The sequence below is a fragment of the Columba livia genome, chromosome 12 (genome assembly GCF_036013475.1).
Source record: "Columba livia isolate bColLiv1 breed racing homer chromosome 12, bColLiv1.pat.W.v2, whole genome shotgun sequence".
Taxonomy (NCBI): domain Eukaryota; kingdom Metazoa; phylum Chordata; class Aves; order Columbiformes; family Columbidae; genus Columba; species Columba livia.
The window spans coordinates 10,095,066-10,109,848 of record NC_088613.1 but is presented as its reverse complement, the minus strand read 5'-3'; the positions used below and the strand labels follow the sequence as shown (position 1 = coordinate 10,109,848).

The following is a 14,783-nucleotide window of genomic DNA, read 5'->3' as shown; positions in this document are numbered from 1 at the left end:
CAGAGAGATGTCAGTAGGGACTGCAGTATCTCCAGGAGCTCGAGGTGCCAGGTCCACAGCTGGTGGCTTAGAGACCTTCCTGTGACTGATGTGACTCCCTCCCTGCCCCACTGCTGCTTCTTAACACCTCTTTTCTAAATCTGACTGTACTGTTCAGGACTTCTCCAGACACTGAGCAACCAAGGCCACAGATCAGCCTTTGCTTCTGTGTTTTCAGAAGCAACTGAGAAATGCTTGAGTAGAATTTGGTTGTGAACTATAAATGCTGTTGTGGGACTTCTAATGCAAATTCAGAGTGAAGCAAATATTGATGTGCACTCCGCTTTTAAACAGTTGGTGACAGATGGCAAAACTCCATCCAAATTTCAACAACAGATTTCATTTACTCATTTGAACATCATGACAAGCCATCAGCAAAAGGGGTTTACGGTAGGAAGAAATTTCAAGCAACTCTGGTCACCAACTACAGACCAGAAAAACAGCTGATTTCATTTTGGTGAAAAGCAAGTACTTGAGGACACTTGATACTAAACTTTAGGCAGTCCCAATGTAACAGCAAGGCTCTTAAGTGGGGAAAAAAAAAAATTAAAAGGGAGAAAGATAGATGAGTAACTTGTCCCTGGCCTACCTCTAAACTAAATACAAGAAAAATGGATTTGAAGACTAGCTGGTCAGGAGTCTCACTGCATCAAACCGTCAGCTACACAACACTTGTAATAGATGTTCCATGGTGAAAGAATAAAGGCTGTTACATACACGGTACTCTTAGCTAACCACTTACCTAAAAACTTTTTAATGGGGAGACCAATTTTTTCCCTTCCTTGAAGAGAAACCTTATCCAACTTTCAGCTATCAAAAAACCCCTAGAATTGGTGTTAAACCACAAAGGCTCTCATTTGAGAAAGTGCTTATTAGTTTTCCAGCTTGTTTATGTAATGCCTTTGATCCAAGATGGCTAAGCATGCTGTCTAGCAACCTTCCTCAGTGTGACTAAACTCATCTTTTATTCAGAAAGCTCCTTGTAATAACAAGTGCATCACACAGGGAAGAAATAAATAAAAAGAAGACTGCAACTACTGTCCTCTATAATGAACTAGGGCTTATACATCAGTTATAAATTTAGCTGGAGTCAGGTGTTAGGAACAAGTAAAGAATTAAGCATGAGTCAAGTCAGAAGCTGAGACTTTAATAAGCATAGAAGAAAGTGTGAAAGAACAGGCTGTGACAACATGAAAATAAAAAGCCTGCCAAAGAAAAAAAAAAACAACAACTTGTTCTGCCGTTTTCCTCTTCGCTTCTGCATGTCTCACTAGTCAAATATAGCTTGTGGTTATTTGCAATAAAAGATGTAGTGCATGGATTCCTGTTAATGAAATGTCACCATCAGCCTGCAAAACCACTTCAGTTACTAGGCTATCAGTTGTGAGCAAGTTTCAACCCTAAAGCAAAATAATCTCCCATTTAAGTTTTAGGCTAATCAGTTTACCAGGATGTCAGTAGGGGATAGTTTCAAGTCTCTTCCTGACACTTTCCTCCAGAAATTTCTCCTGCCATTTCAGCTCTGCTTTAGCCAAACACATGCCAGTGGTCAGCTGGTGGCTCTGGAACTGGAGCACCAAGGGCAGCAGTGAGTGTGGTCATTTCCATCAGCAAACCCCCACTGATATACATCATCATCCACCTTCAATATTTCATAATGCCATCTCTTAGGACCAACAATTAAATTCTAAAGGCAATTACAATTGAGCTAAGCTGACATCACATGCAGTTAACAACATGCCTTGTGCCAACACCAGGGGAAAGCAATCCAGAAGCTGCACCTAATTTCTGGTCATCAGTAGCACAGAAGTTCAGTCACTTCAGAAGCTCCTTTTGGCCTAAACAAGGCTCTGGCACCATCATGCAGGGCCTGTCTGGGAGCATCACCCCTTCCTGGCAGAAAACAAGGACTCCACCTGCCAAGAGGAGATTCAGTGATGCCTGATTAGCCCAAAGCCAAGACAGAAGCCCAGAATCCACATTTAGGACTACTGCTTGCTTCTGGAATACAACCAGCTAGGATCGCCTCCACCCAGCATTCCTGAGCTGCAAGGTGAGTCCCACCACAACAGGTCCTGAAACATGTTCCATGGCTGGAAACCACCAACCTAGACAGAGACTCCTGGCAGTGCTCAGGCATCTCAATGGAAACAAGCTATTTGAGGAGACATCTGCAGAGGTGTCTCAAACACAGGAGCTGCCCTAGACTGTCAGCTTTCCCCTGCCAAACTCCAGCAAAGCAAGAGGGAAGTAAATTAGTTGTGAGTGGCAAAAACCTCACAGAAACCCAAGTTCCTCACCCAGGCATCAGCTTTAATGATTCAGATACAGCTTTCTGTAACAGTTTCTAAGGGACATTAGAAGGTGAGATTAAGCCACTGCCTGTTCAGCTAATAATAGCCTCCTTGCTAAAGACCTGTTTAGTTAAACATTTCCTAGCCTCTCTCCCATCTCATGTGAAATTGGAGAGGGAAAGTTATTCAGGCCTGTAGACAAATACAACCTGCCTCTGTAGATTTGGAGTTCTGCAGTAGGTACCTCCCAAACTGTAAGGCAGCATGCTGGTCAAAATCTGAAGGGTGCTGTTTTGCAGATAAGGGTTGGCACACACAGAGTGCAACAAGTTAAATGGTTTGTCATGGCGTGTTCAGGGTGAACAAAGCTGCAAGCAGATTCCCACAGGAGATGGGGTTTTCAGACTTGCCTAATTTTTTCCCTTCCTCCCCCATGCAAGTGAAGTAATGAGATGCCCAAGCACCTTAGAGGAACTACCTCCTTTCCATGCATATTAAAATTACAACTTCTGGAAAAACTATAAGTAGGTTTATCAGTTTCTCTGGGTGTTACAGTTGTTTTTTTTAAGGAAAAAGAGAACTAGTATTCCATAGATATTGATTATTAATATCCAGTAAAGATCATTCCATTCCCACTTCTCTGTTGGAACATGTTGAAGTTGTCCACCCTTTCAGGCAGTTGTAGTACAGCTTCCAGGTGGTCTGGAGTTCACAAAGTGTTAAGGACATTCAGAGACTGAGTGCACTGGGTTTTGCAGCAATTGGAGGCTACATGACTGAAGGCTTTGTGCCCAGGCCTCCAAAACTCACTACTGTTAAAGCCTTTCTGTTAGACAGAAGGAGAAAATAAAACTTTAGAAGGGAGCTACACTAGCACTCCAGGTGGAACAAATTCAGCAGAGACAGCAGCCATAGCATGCAGACTTACAGGAAAGTTCTGCCCACTAGAGACTCTGCAATGGCCACACTGAACTTGCTCATGGTCTTGACTTGAAGTCTGTACTATTGGGGAGCATGGAAGACCCCTTCAGCCCTCCCAGAGCACGGCTGCCAGCTATATGTGTAAACATAACAGGCAGAGTTCCTGACCTGGGATCAATGTTGAATGCTACTTTAACCATAACGAAATTTATCCCTAGTGTCCTGCATCTTCCCTAGTGTTCCCATCCCTCGTGTCCTTGCAGTCAAGCCACTTGCTGCATGAGAACACCAGAACAAGTACAGGGCACTGCCTAAGCTTCACAACCATCCCTCCTGAGACAGCTTTGGTAAACAAATCTTCCCCCGAGGGGAGCAGGGTGTTGCTATACCACTGTCTTTTCCAGGGTAAAATCCTGTCTCCTGGACACCCTGGTGCAGGCTTCTACAAGCTGAAACCGCTCCATGCATGGCAGCCAGCCCAAGAGGCAGCTGCTCCTCCTCGGAGCTGCAACAAGTCAAGTCAAATGTTGCTGGTGCACGTTCAGATCTTCGCCTTTTCCTCCAGACATTACAAAAAAAAAAAGCTTTGCCCCGTGTTAATGTAGCTTTTGCATTGTGCATTCAATAAAACTGAAGCACAGCCTGGCAAGGGGAGGAAAGAGAGCACCTCCAGTAATTTAAATCTCTGCTGTGTTAGCAAAACCCCCTGGAGTTGTGAAGGCCATATTTAAGTTTCCCAGTTAATTAACTGCCAGAAAACATGTTTAATTTTAAGGAAACCTTTTTCAGCATTTGGATTTAAGGAATCTTTATTGTAATACCACACTTCTTGTTCACCACTTGAGTTTCATAACCAAGAAAATCAAACTGACTCAAACGGTTAATGACACCAGCTTCACAATTGCATGCTACTTTCTGGTGCAGCCCATTTTAAGGTCTAATACACTAGTACCTAACAAAAAACATCATGTCCCTTCAAAATTTAAGCAAAATATTCAGTTACAGAACTTGCCATCTCCACATATTGCCCCCTCCTCTAGCACTGACTTCAGTAGCCCACCTAATACCACAGAGAACATTAATTCCATCTAAGAGAAATAGTTAACATTTCTCTGTGCAATACTCTAAGGTGACACTGGCAAACAGGGCTCTTGTGAGGCCCTGGCAAAGCTTTTTGCAGTGAATAATTAACCTCCAGCTGTTTGACATGTTTGCATGTCACAGAAGCCAACTCAAGAACTCCAGCTTCAAGTCAGCTCCTCTATCCTCAATTAAAATTGTTTTCTGAGCTTGTTCAGGCATTGGAACGGTTTTGCAGTGTTTAATCGTTTCCAACCTAAACAATTCTATACCAAGCAAACTCAGCTTCAGTTAAGTCATGAAAGACCCTTTCATTTCAGTTTAAAGGTGTCAGTGTAACCTGGAGCAAATTCTACAGATCTTTATTTTCTCAGATTGCAAAAGCCAAACTCCTCTAATGTCTCTATCACCAGTTTACCAAGAACAAGCTGTGAAACAGCACAATATTTTCCCCTTTGGGAGCTACAACATAGTTTGGTGAAAACACTTGAGGAAGGCAATAGCTTTGTAGACATTTTTAATAAAGCCTGTCTAAAACGTGACAAGTAGCCAAGTTATTTCAGAACAAGTAAAAAGCTAGCATGCCTCACACAAGCTCCAACATTTCTGATTTCATACTTTTCCCCCCCGCCCCCTTAAGTCTTATGTTCCCTTTAAGCAAGTGAAATTAAGCACCAAGAGTTTCACCAGTATTATATCACTTTATCTTGTGCCTTGTGCAACCAACACATCTGCCGTGGCACGGCCGCAGCTTCCCCTCCCTGGAAACCGGCACAGCTTGCGTAACACCTCACTGGGGTGTATCTGCACACAGTCCTTGGTCTTGATGCTATCAGCAATCCACTTCAATGATATTTTAACCTAATAGCCAACCAACACTAAGTTTTCCTTAGGACTCAACTGGGTGTTTAATATTGAAGAGAAACATGTCAAAGAAGTCACTGGAAAGGGAAGGAAATAGCACAGGAACTCCAGCTGAAAGTGAAACGTTCTCATGCCATGTGTAGAAGGGGTTTTCTGACAGGCTAGCCATGGCTGGCTGGTTGGAAGTTGGTTCATATTGCAGCAGCAGAGTGAGTCCAGATAAACTAAGAATTTTACTTTTCTTAGCCAGTAGATCACCTTTGTTTGTTTGCTTTACAAAGAAATTAAACAGAAATTTGGTAGAAAACCAATGAACTGTTTTTCTCTGAACGCTTTAAAAGGACTGAGAAATGAAGAATGAAATTATTAGCAGACTAAAGGCTGCAGGTACCCTGGTACAGCAGGGTAAGCTCTACCAGAGAGCTACTACAGGGTGAAGGATTATTTTTAAAAACCTTCAGTGATCTTCAGAGAGAATGCAGTCACACAAACACTGTTCAAAGTATCACAGCAATAACCCAACACACCCTCTTTCTGCAGCTATAGAAAGCCCCAGGTGACCACCACGCAAATCACACGCTCAGAAAAAGCAGAATGGAAGAAGTTACTCTTGATTTTGATGGCTTTGCATAGAAAAAAAAAAAAGAGCAAAAAGCAGGCTTCAGAGTCTGAATTCTCAAGGAAAAGATAGGCTCTCTTTAACCACAGCAGAATCATTATGCCAGGACTCTTTAGGGTGATTAAATACAAACCCTGGCCTTGGTCAGATAGTGGCTGGATTTTTGCATTTACCTACATGCTTGCAGCACACATCAGCACTAGCTGTGCCTTCAGCCTTAGCCAGAGGAGTTAGTATTCACCTGGCATCCCTCCAACCCCCAACATCAAAGAGGCATTAGGAGATCAAGCCAACTCTTCCACTTTAAGATGAAAGACACTGTCAGTTGACTCTCCATCAATCCCCTACCAAACTAGCACACCTGGCTTTTCAGTCATGTAAGAATAATTTATGGTCTTCCTGGTTTTAAAAAAAGACATTTTGAACACTGTTTATATTGAAATAGCAAGAAACAGGCGATTTCTAGTAGTTATTGAACAGGCTGGTACAAGCTTACTGTTATCTGTTACAACAGAAGGGAAAATAAACTAACAGTGTACACAGACCAAGTCGATATTATGGACGTGATGTCATTCACCTGGGATGAAAGGCCAGCGCTGCCTTTCACACAAAAGCCATTGTGTCACACACCACACCACGCTGGGGACACAAGGGCTGTACCTGGCTGCAGAGAAGTGCTGGGAAACCAGCCACCCGCATGATAGCTCTGCTCTCAATGAGAACGTTGATTAAAAAAGTAACGATTGCTCTCGTCCACATGCACAAGGCCAAGTCTAATCAGGAATACCAATCTGACCAAGCAGCACTTGTCCTCTGCCACAGACACTGTCAGAGGAAACGTCATCCTCGCACCTTGATTGCCTTGCGATAACTCCCCTGTGCAAGATGGGAGCGTGACTGAACTCATAGTTCCAAGAGCAATTTAAGCCTGGAAAAGCTGACATGTAGGTAGAAGGCTTGTCCATCACCCTTCTGCTCCGCATGTTCTCCACCCCAAACACCGCCTGGCACCAAGATAAAAGAATTGCTCACTTCCAGGTTACTTTAGTTATTTAAAGCAACAGCCTCTTATGACCCCAGCTTCTTGATTGAACTGTCTTCTTGCTCACACTATCACTTAAGCTTAATGAAATCTACTTTCAGCTTGCTTTACTTGGCAGCTGGTGCTATGCTTGATCTCTTCCTCCTTAACATACAAGTCTTTCAAACTACAGAGGCAAACAGGCAACAGCGAGACACTTGAAAATGTTGCAAAAATTGGCAAGAGTACTTGGGAATAGGAAGCAATAGCCAGAACTTTAAAAATAAAGGGGTTTTGTTTGGTTGGGTTAAAAAAAAGTGGGGGAAAAGGAACATTACAGAGAAATGTAAAGATGAGAGAGAGCCTTAGAAGATCCTCAGCATAGCAAAGACAGAAGAGAGGGAAGAAGAGAAACCCTCTATTAACCAGTGGTTGTGTTGCACAAAATAAATACCTATTCTGGAGAACTCATGCCCACAGCAGTCTTTGCCTGGAAACACATACCACCGTATGTTCTTCCCCAATGCTGCATTTATTAATGGGACTACACTGCTTGGGAACTACTACCCACATTAGTCTAGGGGAACTTTTTGGTGAGCTTGGCCATCAGATCAGTCACCCAGCAGCTACTGCTGATAAGGAAGATTTCCACAGGCGGAAGGGTGAGGAAACTTTTACCAAACAGGCCGGGTGTCTGAAGGAGCACATCAAGACCAAATGTCATTTTACAAGTCACGAGTTTCTGTGAGTTCTCCAGGGAATACTGGATGTGGAAGCCAACCTACACTCTATTTAAAGTAGTGTTAAAAGTTATTATTTGTCAAGTGAATCCAACAAATACCAGCCTTTTTTTCTTCCTCCCCCCACGCCCCACCTTCTGAGCCTTTAAGACTTAATGTAAATGCTGCCAGGCCCTAAATCTTAGGACATTTAAGAACATGAATTCATCCTTTAAAACAGCAGCCAAGACAGCACACCTATTAAGGGCACTAAAATGAATGAGGTCCATAGGACAGCTCTCCATGTGCTGTTTGGTCAGTGGCACTTAAAGAAAGGTATCATCTTGCAGTCCAGCAAACAGCATCTAAAACCCTCAGGAGAAATAGCAATCAACATTCCCCAATGAAAATTCTGCAGTGAATTTACTCAACAGCTTTCAGTAGTTTTGATTTGTTAAAATCATTGCTCGTCCTGTTCAAATGAAATTGAGCTTCACAGCCAATACCCCTTGCTCTCAATGTACTGGTAGCAGCAAAGCACTCACCAGAAACAAGTACGTTTGAGAGAGCTATTGATAATGTAAGTCAGCACAGTGTGAGTCCAAAGGCATCTGTCTGCAGAAAGACGACAGGTCACATTTGAAACAGCGAGGAACAGTGCTGAGCCCAACCACTCTTTGCTCACTGGCACACTCAAGACTGAGGCAGACAAGCACCATCACTGTTTTAGGGCCATATGTCCCACATAAAAGCCTCTGATACCACAGCTGTCACTTAAGATTTTAATTCATCCTTTGACATTTCAACAGCCCAGTAAACCCAAAGAGTAAGGGCACTTCACAGATCTGTTCCAGGCTATCTAAGGGTTGGTGCCTACCCTGCAGATTTCCATGGCACAGAGGTACTTAAATTAGACCAAAATTAGCAAAGGCAGGGAACAGTAAGTGCCTGCAGCACTAATTAATCTGTCCTGCTTCTCAGTGCCACTCATTCTTGCTCACAGACCACTGTGCTGTAACCAACCCCAGCTCACTATCGCACCCACCATACCTGCAGGTGGGAGAGCAGGGTCAGCAGCTAGACTCCATGTACCACACTCAGTTATCTGAATGTCACTAAAGCTGTGACATTACTTTCCTCTAAACCAGGCAGCCAGGAGAGCTGAATTGAGCACATAAAGGCAAAAGCTGCAGTACACACACATCAAATAGCTTCTCTCAGATTCAAAGAGCTACGAACTCCAGGCACCACAGACTGCAAACACGATCCAGGCACAGTGGATTTGAGCTCCTTCTCAACAAGGAGCTGCCGGTAGGAAGGGCTAAATAACCTGCAGAGGCTCACCTGGCTGTGGCCAGAGAACATGGAGGAGCAAGTGTCATTAATTAGACCTCACATCCTCATTCCTCACCTCAGATGTGCTCAGCACAAATCTCCACTCAGCACAAAGGAGAGGGGCACTATTTACACGACACTTACAAAGCATCAGCCCAGCCTGCCTTGGGATACCTGTTCCATATCAGTCTTTAAAAGGAATAGGTTTACAGGTCACATCAGCCTTCTAATATCATGGCAAAGTTTTAGCTTGTTTCTAAACATCATGCCTCTCATGAAGCTGGAGCAGAGCACAGTTACACGCTTTAGCCATATGCTATTTCCTCTAAGGATATGGAGATTAGCCTTCACCTCAGTGAAATTCTGGCAGAACAAGTTAAGCAGCAGCACTACATATTTAACCTTCCCTTCCCCTTTCACCCATTGATGCAAGTTTACACTTGAACCAGATCTTGTTAGCCCAAGACATGCTGATACTGTTTTAGCCAGAATTATTTATTTACCTGTGTTCCCCCAGAATAAGCCCTCTGCAGATCAGGTGATGTGCTTTTCAAGGCTAGAGTTATATGACAAGAGAGAAACCGAAGAAAATTATCTTCTGACCTGCAAAAACCCTTCTTTACCAGCTGCAGGGAAATACTTAACATCAAAGAACACTTTCCATGGTTATCAACATACCCTGACACCAAAGGCACCTAACAGCCTGGTTCCATCTTGAGTCAAGGTCCACCTTTAAAACAAACCAACTTTTGTTGCGCACTTTTTCCCCCACATGCTGCTGCTTTTCTCCAATCAAATGTCTTTTTCAGAAGGTCAATATAGATTAGGGAGAGGTGCAATTATAAGCACACAGAACTGTACTTTGAAACCCTGCTCAGCCTGCCACAGAGAGGTACCATCTTCTTCAAATGAGCACAATTAAAACTCAAGTTTGCTAATTGATAAGGTTTTGTGCATATGAAAGTACAAAGTAAATATTACTTTGGACTCGATCAAATCCTTGACATTCCATGTGTTAGAGAGGATTAGGCACGATTCAATCATATCTGATTTAGCTATTTATTGCATTCCCTTGGTTTTATTGACAGAGTGGTTTGATTTTGTACTTTTCTTTTAAGTTGACACACCAAAAAGTTTCCATGCATTGCACTGATATAAGCAATAAAGAATTCATCAGACTAAACATGATGATAAGAAATGAAGTCTCTGGAAGCAAGATGACCAGGACAAAAAAAATACTGTCAAGTACAGGCACATTTAGGTCTCTAAACAAGAAAGTTGCTTCAAAAGCCTGACAGCCCCAGAAAAAGGCACACTGTACTTTTAAATAAGCTTCTGTTAATAACTTCGCGCTCTGTTTCTACCAAAGTTCTGCAAAGAAAAGCATGTTGTGCCATGCATTTTACCAAAGCCCAGCCACAGGGATCTCCCTTCTCTGCCAGGCAGGTGACAGCTCCCATGCCCGCGGCACCAGGGGCAGGAGATGCTGCCCCAGGCATGTCAGGAGATGGGAAAGCCCTGAGGCTTTGCTTGCCCTTGCTCCAGCAAAGCCACCTCCCGCTACCTCAGCTTGGAGGAAGTGCTCAGCCTTGTCTGGTTTCACTTGCTGGCATATGATGGCCCAGTTAAAGCAGAAATGAAGCCGGTTAGGGAACCCAGATTATGAAGTCACTGTTAGCACAGCTACAGCCATTACAGCAACAGCCAGAGTTGTAGTTGCACAAAAACCGTTCTTTACTGGGCAGGGCTACCTTCACCACTGCCTCCAGAAGAGCAAAGGCTTCTTCCTTCACCACTGGAGGCCAGAAGAGGAGAGCCATCCCAAAGCACAGCTCAAAGGGCAATATGACCAGCTCTTACCTCTTAAGATTGAGCTCAGCCTATGGCAATACATCTTGTCAGCATTAAACAAGGAATATCTTCCACTTGGCAAAATGAGCCTGATTACTTGTAGCTTGCTCCCTCTTGGCCAGGCTGTGTTGAAAGCCTGCAATGTTTGTCAAGTTTGAGTGGAGAGCGTTGGCTCTCAGCAGGGGCACATGGCATGGGTGGCCCAAACACAGCATGCCACCAAAGCCCTGTGAGCAGAAGAAAGCACATCGCTGTGGGAAGAGGTGAGAACAGGGACTCGCAGGCAATCAAGGCAACAGAAGAAGATAAGTCTAGAGAGGAAGAAAAGGGAGGGTGGAATGGGAGAGAAAGTTAGAGACTAAAACAGGGACAAGGAATAAAAGCAACATCAGCAAGAGGCTTAGCCCTGTAATTGTGCTAGGATATGGCAAGAAGGAGTCACACAGATAAAATAAGTGGTTTGACAGAAGCTGTCTTGAAGGCCCCATCCTGCTTGTCTATAGTTCAGCTGGGAAATTTCAACATGCCCTCAAGCCCCTATCCCATCAGGCAGGATAATCAGGACAGCTAGAGCCACTCTGACATAAATCCCCCAGCAGAACGCTTAAGGACAGCACGGGAAGCAGGGAGCTCCTCTTGGAGCAGACCCTGCCGAGAGCAGATGGCTCATTTCAAGAGGCGGCTCCTAACAAGATTAAGATGCTGTAGGTCTCACAGCAGCCAAGGTGGAGGAGGGGGGAAGAGCACCTTCAGCAGCAGGGTCATCAGCAACCTATCCCTGTCAGCAGCAAAGGAGCTCCTCTGGGAGCTGCAGGATTAGGCAGGCACACAGGGAACAGGGCTGAGGGCAAGGATGCGGCTGTCAGTTCAGCAGGAGGAACTTGCCCAGCAATAGCCCAAACTAGATAGCATGTGCCAGCAGACAATTTGGTTATATAAGAAAGCTCTGCCTCAGAAAGGCCAGAGCCCATCCAGACTTTATGGTTTAAATTCTTAAAGCTGAGTACAGACAGTCATCCAGCTCATTAAGACTGCATTCAGCAGACCTCCACAGGCAGCTGCCGTTTCCTTGTCTCACCAGAACACTTACCCCCACCACTAACAGACAGAAACCCTCCACATCCCTTGTTAGAGGACTGATGCAAGGAAATAACCATTTTTTAAAACCATTTACTATTCATTTTCACTATTGTATTTCTCTCCAGAAGATGTGGCTTCCCAAAGCAGTGTTGCTTAGGAGAATACCAACATCAATCCACCAGCCGAGCGCTGGACAGAGCCACCAAAGCCAGCCCACCCTGCCCCACCACAGACAGGTACCTGCTCCTGCTGTCACCAGAAAGCAGTTGCACAGCTCTGAGCCCAGGGCCGTTTCTCAGGAAACACTGAAATACAGCCAAATCTCATTCTTCACTTGAAAGATGGGCAGTTTGGAAAACAAACAAAATCACCACACAACAAAACACACTGCTGGCAAGTAGGAGGCTTTCTATAGTAAGAGAAGCTCTGTTATCAGCCTCTACAAAATGGAAATAACCTTCACAGGGCTTTAGCCACTTGCATTGGAAGTGGCATTTTGCTGGTGAAAAATGACCAACAGAAGAGCAAACCAGTCTCAAAATCTGCCTCTTTCTGAACCACTTAGTGTGCAGGACATGGGACGAAAAACTGCATCCGAGTGTGGAAACCCAGCCTATTTCAAGGCCCAGACTTCACAAGCTTTAAAAACCCCAGCATCCATCAGCTCTGGGCAGCTACCGGTCATACTAGAAACCCAAACAAACTGGAGACGCTGTTCCCAGCCTCACCCCGCACACACCCACACCCAGTGCCCAGCCCACCCGGGCCAGAAAGCTCAGGTGGCCGCCTGCTCGCCCTCAGCCCACAATAGCACCCTCAGCTATCAGACATTGTTACTCATTAATCAGAGAAAATTCAACAACAGCAGCGCCTCGAACAGCACCAGCTAGTCCGGGCAGAAACTATCCCGGTGCAGGAGAGCCAGGAAAAAATTCCAATCTCTTAACGTGCATCAAAGCCGGGTCTGTTCGGCGAGGGCTGAATCACCCACCTGGGGTGCACCCGAGACGTGCCCTGTTCTCGCACCCCGCAGAGGAGCGGGCAGGGGCAGCTCCCAGCGCAGGGACCCTTCTCTTGCCAAGGCTCCCCCCTCCCGGCTGCCGGGCCCCGCGGCCGCTCACCGTGGTGGGACATGGGCAGCACCTCGTTGCCGGTGCCGCGGTAGTTGTAGATGACGGCGGCGGCGGCGCCGCGCTCCGCGGCCAGGCGGATCTTGTCGGCGAAGGAGCAGCCGCCGCCGCGCTGGATGAGGGCGAGCCAGCCCCGGGAGCCGCCGCCGGGCGGGGGGGCCCCGCTGAAGTTGGTGCGGGCGCTGCAGGCGTTGAAGGAGTCGCGGTCGTCGGGCAGCACCAGCACCCCCGAGGCCGCCTGCAGCGGCGAGTCCTGCCCGTACAGGCCGCTCTCGCTCGCCTCCCAGCCGCTCCGGTTCTGGTCGCCGCCGTCCTCCCACGACACGTTCAGCCAGGCGGTCACCACCGCCGCTGCCGCCGCCCCGGGGGGACCCTGCAACGGGGCGGCGCAGAGCAGCGCGATCAGCACCAGCAGCGCGACCCCCGACGACATCCCGGCACGTTCCGCCTCCGCCCCGCCGCCGCCTAAAATCGCCGCGGCCCCCCCGCTGCACCGCCCCCGGGGGAGGAGCGGGCCCGGCCCCGCCGCCGCACGGCCCCACCCCGCCCGCCCCGGGAAACCCGCGGGGAGTTCCCGGCGCCGCCGCAGCCGGTACCGGAGCGGGGACCCCGAGCGCTGCAGGCACGGCTGGATCCCCCTCGCCAGATCTCCCCGCAGGGCAGTGGGTCACCACCCAGGTTGCTTCCCAGTCGGTCGCCCACCCGGATCACCTCTCAGAAGTGAAGGTTCCTCCTGACATCGCCTCTCAGGGGCGATGGGTGACACTCCAGATCGCTTCCAGGAAGGGTGGTTTGCCCCTCTCCATCACCTCCCGGCACAGTGGGTGACCCTTCTCCAGACTGCCCTCCCGAAGCCTGCCCCAGTCCCAGCCGGCAGAGCACCAGGGGTCCCAGTGTGTCTGGGGGATTCCCTGAAGAGGCTGACCTCTTGAAGCAGCTGACCCCATAGCAGCCCTGAAACACAGCAGCCCCAAAGCACAGCAGCACCAGCACCCGCTGCCCAGCTGTGACCCAGCCTGCTTTGCACCGTTGAGTTAATATTTGCTGAACACTCAGCAACACGCAGTATCAGTCCTGCCTGAAATTGGTTTATAGAGTACTAGGTTAGCTGTGTTAACTCACTGGCCATTTTTCTCCATGTCATGAGACATACACTATAAATCTGCCACTTGAACCAAAACTACCTTTTCCTATTTATGTATTAGTTACGTTTGTATAGTTAATTATTATTTTATCTATGTAACTTGCAATGAGAATTTGCATTTCTTCAGGGCATTACTTTTGGCATTACTGCCATTACTTTTTGAGCATCCAGTTCGCATTCAAAAGCCCATTCTGCTGGCGCATACACATTTTTGCTAGGTTGTCCCACATCAAGCAGTGTGGTCAGAGTGCTTGCGGAATCACTGCACATGAGCACGTAAAGCCCCACCAGGGAATTTGAGGCAAGAAAGGAAAATGAAAGGAGAAACAAGAACATTTTGATCTCCTCTTCACTCTTCACACTGAGGAGCCCCCCTGCTCCTGTCAGCTGCTCTGCGGGAATTGCCCCCACCACCAGGAGCCTCTCAAACACGTTCCCAAGTGGCCACATGTCACTGTGCACAGGCCAGGTCTCTGGATGGGAGTTTATAATTTAGAAAGGATTAGTCCTGTTCAGTGATTACATGGCACAAGATCAGCTGCTGCCTATGCAATCACCAGCAAAATTAGTGTAAACACAGAGTTAAACCCTTTCTGATATGAGCTGGTACCAGGTAGTTTTTAATGCAGGGTTCTGGCTGATTCTGAATCCACGTGGCTGACAACTGATAACTCAGTGTTGATCTA

General features: G+C 46.7%; 1 protein-coding gene across 2 annotated transcripts in view; it reads right to left on the bottom strand.

Moving 5' to 3' along the window:
- The window catches only part of RNF128 (ring finger protein 128), a 37,095-nt gene that overhangs the window by 13,203 nt on the left and 9,109 nt on the right, over positions 1-14,783 (bottom strand). The window contains exon 1 of one of the 2 annotated variants that reach the window (XM_065077824.1): positions 12,945-13,434. The exons of the other annotated variant lie outside the window; for it this stretch is intronic. Coding sequence (XP_064933896.1) covers positions 12,945-13,386 — 442 coding nt within the window. The 5' untranslated portion in view covers positions 13,387-13,434. Of the gene's footprint in view, positions 1-12,944; positions 13,435-14,783 lie in introns of those variants that run through there. 2 annotated transcript variants of the gene reach the window in all.